General features: G+C 42.6%; 1 protein-coding gene across 21 annotated transcripts in view; it reads left to right on the forward strand.

The window, feature by feature from the left end:
* Nucleotides 1-12,360, forward strand: part of EPHA5 (EPH receptor A5) — a 261,517-nt gene that overhangs the window by 141,230 nt on the left and 107,927 nt on the right. For 19 of the 21 annotated variants that reach the window (XM_033060576.1, XM_033060572.2, XM_033060570.2 and 16 more), the window contains exons 4-5: nucleotides 3,361-3,516; nucleotides 9,228-9,563. In XM_033060576.1, coding sequence (XP_032916467.1) covers nucleotides 3,361-3,516; nucleotides 9,228-9,563 — 492 coding nt within the window. The remainder of the gene's footprint in view (nucleotides 1-3,360; nucleotides 3,517-9,227; nucleotides 9,564-12,360) is intronic. The other 2 variants (XM_033060591.2, XM_033060592.1) reach the window with 1 other exon arrangement.

Below are 12,360 nucleotides of genomic sequence, written 5' to 3' on the forward strand. Positions count from 1 at the left end.
ATACTTCATGAAGAGATTATAAGATTGACTGTTAGAAGAGGAATGGTAAGATAGAGACCAAAACCCAAGATACATGCAAGGTAAATTGGTTTTGGCTCTGTTCTGCTCTGAAACAAAATTGCAAAATGTCTGAGACATTTCCACTAGTGGCAGAAAATAGGACAGGGTACCAGCTCCTGCTATGGCTGTTTCAGCTCAGCCAAAGTGAGCTCACCAACCTACTGTGATACTTGCTCTGCAGTGTGGAGGCATAGGGTGCACCTGGATCAGCTTGCATCTAAACAGGGTTCGTTTCATCACAGCATCCCTGTCTGTTAAATGATTGCTGCTTGAACCACCTCACAGGCTGTCCTCTCCTTTGTGTTGTGCACAAAACAAACACAGGAAAGGATACAGAGAGAAGTATTGTGCTGACACATCCATGCAGTTATAGCTACTTCTGTTTTTGAACATGGTAGTGCAAGCATGGTTTCCATCAGAAGCTGCTGTTCATGAGAGCCTAGAAGACTGTGCTGGGGGAGCCCTGCAAATCCCTGTTGTCCCCAAAGCATCTGTTCCAGGTGTGTGGATTCAGCCAACACCATTCCTGTGGCACTTCCTGCATTTATTTTGATTTTCTATAGTCGCCTTTTTTGCATAACCCATCTCTCATCCCTGAATTCTTCTTTTCTAATGACACAGGAATATTTCACCTCAGTCCAGCAGGATGCTACTCTGCTGTCTGTTTTGAGAACTCATGCTGAAATCTTCAGTTTAAAGTAATGCTCTTGAGTATTACTCCTAATACTTTTTGAATATAAATGGGACTTACCTGATCCATGAGAGCCTATAACAAAAATCTGTCTAGTTCAGTTCTATTTCACATCTCTCATTAAAACACAGGTTATTTGCCTTGTACATCTCTTGGCTCCATATGTATTAATGGAAACCACACATTCCTTTTGAGCTGAGCTACATATCATACCAACATCAACAAGCTGCACCTCATTTAAAATCTGTCAAGAAAAATTGACTTATTTTGCATTTGCTGCTTTGCACAAAATAGAAGCACAGTAAACTCTTGTGCTGTAATGATTTTCTATCTGTCTTGATAGAACATAATGAGATAAATTCAGGGCCTTTTTTGAGGGCTAATTACATTGACTGCACACTAGAGGTGCGCTGCTGTCGTTACATGTTGCATCATTTTCATGCTTTCATTTTCCCATCTATATTGTCTGCATGTGCAAGGGTGTTTGATTTGGCTTTGATATAAAAATTGTAGGCTTGAGAGGAAGCATTTAGTGGTCTGATATCCCAGGAGACTCTCTGGAGACTGTATAACAGTCCTTGCTGTAGGTAGGGCAGCATTTGAAAGTGATTGTAAGGTAAATAAAAGAACTTAAGTATGTGCTAGAAACTGAGAGATGTGCCAGAAAGCATGAGGGCAGCTTGTGGCATGTCTGCTAAAAGCCATCAAGAACAGATTCAGCCCTAGATCTGTTCACTGGTCCTGGCGTTTGGGCACAAAGCAGAATAATGGCACCCTGCAGATGGATACCACAGCCTAGGAATGGAACACTGTTTAGATGATGAGCAATTTTGGAAAGTTTTTTTAAAACCTGTAAATCCCTCCAGTCCAACCAGTTGTTCTCTGCCTGAGAACAACTTAGGGGAAGAAAGGGAAGCTGTAGAACAGTGTGGGAGGATGCTTGGTTTGGGGAGGTGGAGGGGATGATCACCTCCTACAGTAAGGTGGAGACTGCAGATCCATGATGGTGACCTGGCAGCCTGTACTGGGCTTGGGACCTGCTTAAGGGCTGCGTGGTGCCTGGTCTAAGAGGTGCATAATCTGGGAAAGGCCGTGGAGGTGGTGCCTGGGGGAGGTCTGTTGGATGCTCTTGAATCACACATTTGATGCATGAGTAATCTGTCACCAAAGACTTCTATTCATCTCTGGGAGTTGGGAATTGATGTGCAACTGTCTCACCTTTGGTGAAGAAACTACTGACATAAAAGGGAAGATGCCAAGGGGGTTTCCATGATACTGCAGGAAGCAGATCTAACTTTAGAAGTAGTTGTCCTAGTTGGTCCATCAGAGGAAAGGGATCGCTTGTAAAAACCTATACTTTACCTACGGTGAAGATGAATTCTGTCATCACTTGCTGAGTTGTAGCACATGCTGGGATTGTCTGGGACATTCCTGATGGGACAATATTAGTGCTTTTGCTGTGAACTAATTTTATTTTAAGCTAATTACTACTGGGACAGTTTGAATGCAGATGGGAAGGCTCTGGGATTTCCAGGTAACTTCTTCAAGTCTAATACAAGATCATTATTATCATAGTGGGCAGAAATATTTTAAAGCAACTCAGAAGGAAGAAAGGTTATACCACTTTAGAGCTGCTTTAACATGTCTCCATGTCTGTGCTTTTTGAGACAAACAGAAAATCAACATTTCCTCCTTTTGCTAACAGTGCATTTGTAATTCTGCATATAATGGTATATATACAGAGCCAGCTGGGTTTTTTTCCTAAAAACCTGTGAACTGCGAACCTGTGGCTGTCACTGCTTCTGGCTGAGTGTGGACACAGGTGAAGTGCAGAGAGCTTTACATAGGTGAAAAAGCACTTGTTTCAGGAGGATGGAAACAAGATTTTATTGTATTAATTTCAAACTACTTTAAAAAATCCCAAGCTACCTATAGCCATGGGTAAGAAAAGCCATGCATAAGCCATTGTAAGAAAAAAAGTAGCTCTCAGATAAGTCCTTGTGCCTCGTCATGCATATGTATTGGAGCTGGAAAAAATATCTTGTATGATGAGCATGCCTGGTTCAGACTATACCCAGAACAGCCTGTCATATGGAGCATTTTAAAATTCATCACAAGTTTGCAGGGGGGAAGACCCTAGGGAAGTAGCCTTATCACAATGTCTTAAAGATGTCAATCTTGAGATCCCCTCCACCACTGTGTTGCTATTTGCTTGCTGAGACATTGATTTCTGGGTGTAGAACTTAAACAAAAAACATTAAATGCCTGTTTTCCTAAGACTGAACAAAAAAAAGAAAAAAAATCACAGTAATGTTTTCTAAGAGCCCAGATTATGTTACCTTCTAATGCATTCAACAAGGAAAATAAATACCCAGCAATGGCAGATGCTAGGCAAATGAAATAATCAACAAATTCGCGTTCTTTTTGCATGCAGATATTTAAATATGCACTATCTGTTAGTGGCATAGACTGTTTTAAAATATGCAAACTAAATATCTCCTGAATATTTGTCTGTTTTAAAGCTGAAGATATGGGGTTTTTTTAAAAGGAGATGTGAAGAGACTAATTTTATGATGGGAGAGCTTAGCCTGTGGTTCTTCTTTTCACAGTATGCAGACCTGGGTTCTTCAAAGCTTCACCCCACAGTCCATCCTGCAGCAAATGTCCCCCTCACAGCTACACACTTGATGAAGCATCCACATCTTGCCTGTGTGAAGAAGACTATTTTAGGAAGGAATCAGACCCACCTACAATGGCCTGTACAAGTAAGCATGTGCTTATAGGGTTGTTTTTAATCCTTCCAAGCTGTTCCTGTACTGTGACTAGACATTGTGATACTAATGAATGTTCTTTTTCAGGCTCTGCACTGGAGTCTGAATTAGTCTTGACAACTTGTAATGTCATTGTCTTTATCTACTTCTACTGTACTTCTGATTACGCAAGAAGAGACTTTTCAGTACGTTTTGCTTTGAAAACTGGCAACCAAACCAGGAAGAGTTTGTGTAATGAGCAAATGCTTCATCTGTCCCCCTGCACTCCTGGGTGGACTCAGCCAGCAGCATGGCATCAGACACCCATATCTGTGTGTGCATGGGTACTAGCGTGGGGCAGGCACGTGGAATAAACAATGGGTAGTCCTTGCCAGCAATAGGCATGGCTAGAATCTCCATGGTCCTGTTTGGTGTCACATTTTAGCTCACTTTCAGTAAACAAGCTGGGACAAAGCCCTGTCTTTTCAATCTGCCTGGAGATGGTCACTCTTCTCAAAACTCTGTGATGGAAACTGCTTCTCAAAAATGTAGAACTTATCCCCTGGGTGTCGGGGGCATGCAGTATACCAGGCACATTGGGGTACAGGGAGTCCAGAGTGGAGCTGGTGTAATCAGAATCACTAATTTTACCCTTCTCCTTCCATCCATGAGCTGTCCTTTCAACCGTACCTTGAAAGTCCCTTGTTCAGTTTATGTTTCAGATACTTAAGGCCACAGTTTCCATGCCTCCAGCTAGTCCTGCTGAGTATAGCACAAATCTGAGCTGGGACTGTCATGCTCCAAATGTGATTTTAGTGGTGCAGAAGTGGTTGAAAATTACTGAAATGGAGTTGAACTATTGGTGCAGGAGCAGTTGTGGCTTCCAAGAAACTTAAGCAATGGAGGAAAAAGTAGTTTTATGACTCCATAGATGTTCAGAGCTACTGGACAATGGTGCAGTGGTGACTTCCATACTGTAGGGAAGTACTTTGCATCATGTAGGGATGGTAGCAGTTTTTGTGCCTTTCCTAGTTGATACAGATGTCCTTTCTAGCTTCCCAAGTTTGCACTTCAAAAAGAGAAAGAAAAAGTCTGTTCCTGTTGGAGACACACTCTCTCAAAGGAAATTGTCCTTGGCAGCTCTCTGCTTGCCTGCAGGAGGCACTTGGAGCAGAATCGGGCCCCTTGAATTCTGCCTTTGATTTTCACCAGGCAAAGGAGCATGGTTATTGGAAGCTGCAGGGATACAGCTGCAGGGAAAGAGATGGCAGCATTGGAGTCACTGGTACTGTCAGATCAAAGAGGTCTGGGGATGGGGGGTGAGTCATGCACACACTTCCCAGTTTATTAAAAAGGTATGCCAGAGTCTTTTGAAACCATGGCCAGGGTGAGTTTTGGCATGAAAACCTGATACCAGCATTTCTTGATGTTCATTTTGCCCCTGACTTTTGCCCCTGACTTTAAGAACTCAGATAAATGTGGTCCAGCGTGGTATTGGAAAACACAGTGAGCTCTGGGAAACTCATAAAGTAGATTTTTCTGTGCAGACAGAACCAAAACCAGCAGCTGAGAGAGAGAGATATACCAGACTCTGGTGTCCACTGTGCCCCCTGCCTACCATCAATGATGTTACTCTCTGCCCTTCTCAGAATGGAATGATACACATCCAGTCTGTCCTGCTGGTGCATTAGAGCAGGAAAGGAGCTTCCATCCCAGAGGAAGATGTTTATGCATGCCAATGGCCTGAGCAGCATTGGCAGGGTTCAGAGAAGCACAAGCAAGTTAGGTGAACAACTCTTGTTAAAATTGAATGAAGTTCAGAAGCCTGTGTCTCTCAGGTTTCTAGCGCAGTTCAAAGTGAAGGCTGTAATTTTCGACTCAGCAAATGCCATGGGATTTTCTTTTTATGTTTATTTGGGGGTTTTGTGCTTATTTATTGGTGGTGGCTGTCTAAGTTTGTTGGCTTTTACTGTTTGGGTGGTTTTCTTTCAGGGTGGGTTTTGCTTTTGTTTTGAGAGCTTACTGAGAGCTAGTTTTAAGCCCAGACATGGTGCCTGAAACTGTGTTAGGATATGACTTGGCGGGGAACTAAGTCCATCTGGGGCAGATGAGAAGTTTAATACCGATCAAGGCACAGCTCAGCTTCTGTTTCCCACTGCAAACCCCAGAGCTGCACTTGAGGACATTACAGCACCTCTGCTGGCATTCATGCCCATCACCCTAAAAGCAGGGTGGAATACCTGAGCCTTCTCCATGTGTTTCTGTCACCCTCACTTTCCCCATGCATCTTTTCTTAGGATTTTGTCCTAATACTGCTGTATTTGTGCTGAAGGTGATGAGGAGGGCCCCATGTGCTGCGCTAGCTCAGCAACAGAAGATTTTGTTGGAGCAGTAAAGAGTAGGTAGTGACACTGGTGTTTTAAACCAGTCCAGTTATATCTGGAAGGCAACAGCTCATCATGAACTAAAACACAAGTGAGAGAGACTTGAGTCATGACTGGTAGGAAAATATTGCAAGGGTTTTTTTTAATGTTTTTATTATTTATTGTCACTGAAGTTAATAATATTCATAGAATTCCTTCAACAAGAAATGCAGTTAATTTTAGAGAATACATTAATGTCTGTTTTCAGGTCTACACCTGCAAAGTCCCCTTGGCACTCAGTATAGCTGTAAAAATCACATTTTCCTAATTTAAAGTTAGTGTTTTTCAGTTCCAAGCTGCATAAATCTCACCACCACCACCAGCATCACTGAAGAAAACTAGCTGCTTTGTCACTATTACTTGCTCAGTTAAGTAGAGGCCAAGGGAGGAATACATTTCTGTTCAATTTTTCCAGATTATTAAGTATGTTTTATAAGTAATGATTGGTAATTTTGAAACTAATAATGCTGTGATGCAGTCTGAATTAATTAGTGCTCTCAAACAAAAAAGAAAAGGTTTTGATCATGATGGACATTTGAGAATTTTCTTAATATTATTACATATTTCCAGGAAGTAATTGCATTTTATTTCTTTTTAACTGAGTAATCCTAGCTTTAGTTCCTTGCACAACATCTCTTTAAAACCAAAAGAGTTGCACCCTTTTCTTTTCTCCTCATGTCTCTAACAAGTAGCCTTTTTGTTGTTCAGAGCACGTTGGGGAAATATTTGTAGTATTATGACACATGGGACAAATTGAAGACTTTATTGTATTTACTGTAATAGGATACTTGCAAAAAATTTACAGTTAACTTTGAATGGTTTTATACATATATTTCTATCTGGAGTCTGATTTCTCTCTTAGGTTATATTTTTAAAATATGTGCATCAGTAAACAACAGATTTGCTGTCCATCAAGAAAAATACCAATATCTTTGTTTTCAGAAATTATTTACCTGTTGTCAGAAAATTGTGGTGTGAAATGGGTGAAACTTAGGGTATAAAGTAGCAAATTCAAAAACTATATATATATCTATTGAAAAGTTAGTAGATACTATCTGTGCCCTTGACAGCAGGACTTTGGAAATTAAAGCAGAACACCTTAGCAGATCTAGCCTCACCTATTCTGAAGGTAAAACAGCTTTTTGTTCTCCCAGCTGGGGTTTGGACAGGTTTTATTCAGGTACAGTTTCAGGATTCTTCAAGTAGTTCTTGTTAGATATCTGTAGACTACTAAAGGCCTGTATGTGAGGCCCTATGAGAATGCTAATTTTATAGGTGGTAAGTCCCACGAGTTTTAAAGCATTCTCACTGAAGCCAATGTTTTTAAGCCTTCAAGAAGAGTCACTGACTTCAGTACAAAGCAAGTAAAAACCTCTGGTGACTTTACTAAAGTAATAATTTATCCCCCATTAAAGACACATTGTCCAGTAAGTGTTTCTTGTGCCTGAGTTCTTTATTTTTTCCTAGAGTACTAGCCTCAGCAAAAGGTATTCATCCAGTGGAAGAAAAAATAGGGCAATTTTACCAGCAAAAAACATATAAAAAATCCTCAAGTGTAATACATATAAATCTATATAGCTCCAGTGATGATTTCCATAGTTTCCATTGTATCAGTACAAGTATGACACTATGGAAAATAGTCCTGACTTGGACTGTATGTTGGTGTCATTAGCTAAATAGTGCTGGATCCCTGGAGTGCAGCTTGAGAGTGAGTTGCTCCTTGTTAGTAGGGATCTGAAGGGATCACAGAACAAAAAAAAGATGATCTGGCATTTCCTAAGCTAACTTAGCTTTTTTCTTCAACTGCTTTTCCTGTGGAAAACAAAAGAACCACATCTGGTAGTGAGTTTCTCATTGAATCAGAAAAGCTTGAGTCAAAATCATGACATGTTTCAGTTCATCAGTGTTACAAATTTTATAGACTCAGAGAGGGTGAATAGAAAAAGGAAATGAAGGAGAATGCTTCAGTTTATAAGGTGATTTCATTTTTGCAACGCTGCCTGTTTTAAATAACAAATCAAGTTTAGTCATCACAACAAAACGAGAAGATGACAGTCTAAGTCAACCTGTTAGATTCATATGGATGTTGAGCTAGTGAAGCTGCTTGTTGAACTCTTTTCAAGGAACTTCTCATTTGACAACTTCATTCAAACTGAAGAGGAGTGCACTGTGTTGCCTTCCCTTGCAAAAATCCCTTCCTTTGCTGTATAGTTTTTGGTGGTGCTGTGACTGAAATCCCTCCTGGCTTGCTTTGATAACTTTCCTCTTTCTTCCTCATTCATTAGCATTCCCTGAGTATTTAACACGAGGATATCTTGCATGAGACTCCTGCTTGTCATTTCACATTGTCTTCAGGTATCTGCAGCTTGCCCTTCATCAGCAACACAGGCCTATTAAGAACAAAAACCTTGCAGCACCTTCTGCAAGGAAGCAAGTCTTGAAGGTGCCTCTCAGTGGGCTTTGTTTGCCCAGCCATGACCTTTCCCCCCAGGATGAAGAGAAGCAGCCCACTTTTTGCAGGTGCTCTGGTACCTCTGCAACAACTGCTTCTCCTTGGATAGCCATGCCAGTGACATGCTGGCATTCTGGGCAGAGAGGCTTGGCAAAGTAAGCAAGTACAGTGTGGGTAACCAGCCGTGCCACAGCCTGGTGGGGACCAGGAGGGCTGTCATGGAGTGGCTGGATACAGTTGTGTTTCCAGTGGCCCATGTAGATCACCATCTGCTTTGGGCTACATCGAGTGTCTCACTTAAATATGATTTGGATATCTAAACTTTGGTTTCATTGCTGCCAAATGGCTGATGGGAAGAGGCAGGTGCATACAGAGGAACGATTTGGCATCTGAGCTGAGTACCTGGATGGTGTGAAAACCCCAGTATGTGTCTTGTTTTAGGATTTAGTGGTATTGATACCAGTAAGGGGCTGTGGGGTGAGGAGGAGGAATCTTGCCCCTGGTGAAGCCAACAGTGACTTGGACAGGGCAAAGACTTGCTAATCACTTTGCAGAAAGAGCAAGGAGAGCAATAGAGACAATGCCCCAGGGTGTAGTGCTCATCCTCTTGGGTTTAAGCCAGCCCTGTATCCTGTCCTCCCACAAATCCCAACACAAATTTCTTGAGTGAGGTGAGAGTGCTGAAATCAAATCCCTGTTTTCCTAGTTCTTCAGGTGTTGTTGCAAATGGTCCCTGTATACTTTCTGACGAATGAGCAACGGGGCATCTCGTTTCAGCCTGGAGAGTAGTAGTGAGCAGGATTACTGATGATACTGTTTTTACCATGTGTTTTTCTCACTTTACAAACCAGGACCCCCCTCTGCTCCTCGAAGTGCCATCTCAAATATTAACGAGACTAGTGTCTTTCTGGAATGGATTCCCCCTGCTGATACTGGTGGAAGGAAAGATGTGTCTTATTATATTGCATGCAAGAAGTGCAGCTCACACTCGGGTCTGTGTGAGGCGTGTGGCAGTCATGTCAGGTACCTCCCCCAGCAAACCGACCTGAAAAACACCTCTGTCATGATGATGGATCTGCTTGCTCATACAAACTATACCTTTGAAATTGAGGCAGTGAATGGAGTGTCCGACCAGAACCCTGGAGCCCGGCAGTTTGTGTCTGTAAATGTAACAACAAACCAGGCAGGTAAGTGGATCTTCAACCTGGGGGAATGTCTGGAGTGGGAGTCTGAGCCAATCAGACCCAGTGCAGAACTCCCTTTGGAACAAGTGGAAGTCTCCAGCGTGGAGGGCTGGATTATGGCCTCTTCAAATATGGGGGTGGGAGGTGGGCAGTCCTTGTTTTATATGTTATAATTACTGCGGTCATCAGTATGTTTCCTTTCAGCAGGACACATTTTTAGGATTTGTGACTTCTTCCTTTTACACTAAGCTATTTGGAGATCACCTCCACTTATATTTGAATGTTGGTGTATGCATCAACTAAACCGGGAAAATAAAAGGCTGTCTTTCCTGTTGGGAAAGGGAAATTTCTAACAGTCTGTTTTGATTAAAAATGGCTAAAACATCTTGACTTTACAAACAGTTACCCTAAGAAAATTGTTTCTAGTGACTTTGGGAAATTTAATCCCTCTTCTACATTGTGATGCTAAAGTGACTGGGCTCATGGTAATGGTACATTGTCATTGCTTCTCCAACAAGGTAGGGCTAGGACTTCACTCATGCTGCATTATTCTTGGTTTTGCACTGTACAGGCAGAGATCATGTAGACTGGTTTATTTCCTTCTCTGGGGCTCTGATCTGTTTGCTCTTCCTTAACTCAGAAGTTGAAATTACCTGTCACTTTGGACACAGGCATGGAGTTGCCATTGTCCCCTGTCATTTGGAGATATGATGGGAGGCAAGAACGTGATTACATCTCCTTCCATGTCCATCAACCCACCAGGCACATCACAGAGCTTCTGTAAAGCCCGGGAGACTGACCTGTCCTTCTCTTGTCCCTCATACTCAGTGTTTTACAGTCTCTGCCTTTTCCTATCTAGCTTACTTCCTGCCATTTAATTCAGGGCTCCCCAGTGGCATTTGTCCCCATGAAGCCCTTCCAGGTGACATTTGAGAATGTGAGGACTATACTGCCAGATCACTGGGGCCACCCTCTGCCTTCTCCAGACAAGGTTCAGCCAGGAAACCCAGTGGGCAATTCAGTGTGACAGCTGGATGTAGATTGACAGATCCTCACTGTGGAACACTAATTGCAAAACACTAATTAGAGCAGAACTGAGTGTCATTCCTGCTACCCAAGTATATGTGCACAGGCTTGGCAGCCAGCAGCCAGGAAGTGCAGGTACCTGGCAATTAAACTAGATTGTTAAAGTGTTGGACAGACCGTTCATATGCTTCTTGAGGAGAGGAAATAAAGGCATGCTGGGAATGATGCTGATAGATGTGGCATGGGATCTACTGCAAAAATGTTAGAGGACAGCAGTATGAAACCTTTGAAGGCACCTCAGATCAGATCACCCACTGCAGGTCAGTGGGTGTCACGGTCCTAATGCTGTTTACTGTTTTCCTGTTGTGAAGGCTGCTACCAGTAACTGCTGTTGGAAGCACATTTTCCTGTTATTGGGCATTTCATTGCTACCACTGGATTTAAATGCACATAAATCTCAGTAAATATAGCTGTGCAGGAGGAGATGATACTTTGCTGATCAGTGCAGACGGTGAGGAAAATGTTCTGGTTTGTGACTTTTGTCCCAAACTCTCCATAGCAGCAGTAGAATTTATTCACATAGCTTCCTTTCTGTGCGTCAGGCCAAGAATAAATCCCTTGCATAGTTATCACTTGCAGCTTTTTATTGGAAGGTCTCCTACAGGATATGCGAAACCTATGACAAATGTGTCTCATGCTAAGGACAAGTGGGTAAGTTTAGCTTCTGGTTGAATCTCCCTGTTTATCTTAGTGGAGCCACAGTCATGGGAGATACTAGTGGATCAAGCCATGGGTGTTTAATAACTGTGTGGTGTTGAAATTGCTCTCGTGGTTGATTCAACAGGAGATTCAATCGAACTGCTGTGTAAGGAAAGCAGTGGTGACTGTCTTTCATCGTCTTTCTGACTGGTCCCACCACGCATTTGTGCAGTGAACCAGGCCTATCTTCTGGAGCTGTAGCATCCAATGGTCTTCCCAGTAATGTGGTCTTTCAGCACTCCCCTGTGTTGTCGTCAGTTTGCCCATGCCAGAAACAAAGCAGATGGAAAGAGGGACTTTGCAAATCAGACTAACTGCCAAGCTTGGAAAGTGAGTATCTGGTTTTTTAAGATGCCTACAAATAATGTCCTTTGAGGCAAGTAATGGAGTGGTCTGTGCCCAGTGATTCTGGGTATAAAGACTCACTTCAACAGTCCTTTTTCAGGTAAGAGTAGGCAGGGCTCATGTGGCTTCAGGGAGTCTCAGGCCACCCACCTTCCCCTTGGAATTACCTCCAAGAGGTGCAACTCTTGTGTATAATCTTTTCCCTTGCACAGGTTTTCTTATGGTGATTATATTTTTCACAGAGGCTAGTTAATGAAATTGGAGCAGTGACGCATGGCCAACTGCAAAAGTAGGAGAAATCGTGCTGCAAGATTTGTTGGCTGCAGGCAATTGAAAAATTGGATGCCATGGGATAGGTCTGGCTGCCAGAGTCCTGCTGGGACATACTCAGTAAACCAGCACTGCCGAGAAATGCCAGGGTCTGCTTTGTTGGTTTGGCTTTTGTCCATCCCAAGAAGACTGTGCTCGTTTCAGAACTGCAAAGAATGTGCAGGCAATGAATCCTCATGTGCAGCATGTCTTCTGGGCATGGCAGATTTTGGCAGTAGAAGCTACCTCTGGGTTAGACTCTCCAAGGGGATTACAGCAATTTCACAAGAGTGAGGTGCACCGGGGTATAAGGCACACTTCCGGGTGTTGGCAAATTTCTGAACTTTGTCCATATATAAGG

The sequence above is a fragment of the Catharus ustulatus genome, chromosome 5, assembly GCF_009819885.2.
Source record: "Catharus ustulatus isolate bCatUst1 chromosome 5, bCatUst1.pri.v2, whole genome shotgun sequence".
Classification (NCBI taxonomy): domain Eukaryota; kingdom Metazoa; phylum Chordata; class Aves; order Passeriformes; family Turdidae; genus Catharus; species Catharus ustulatus.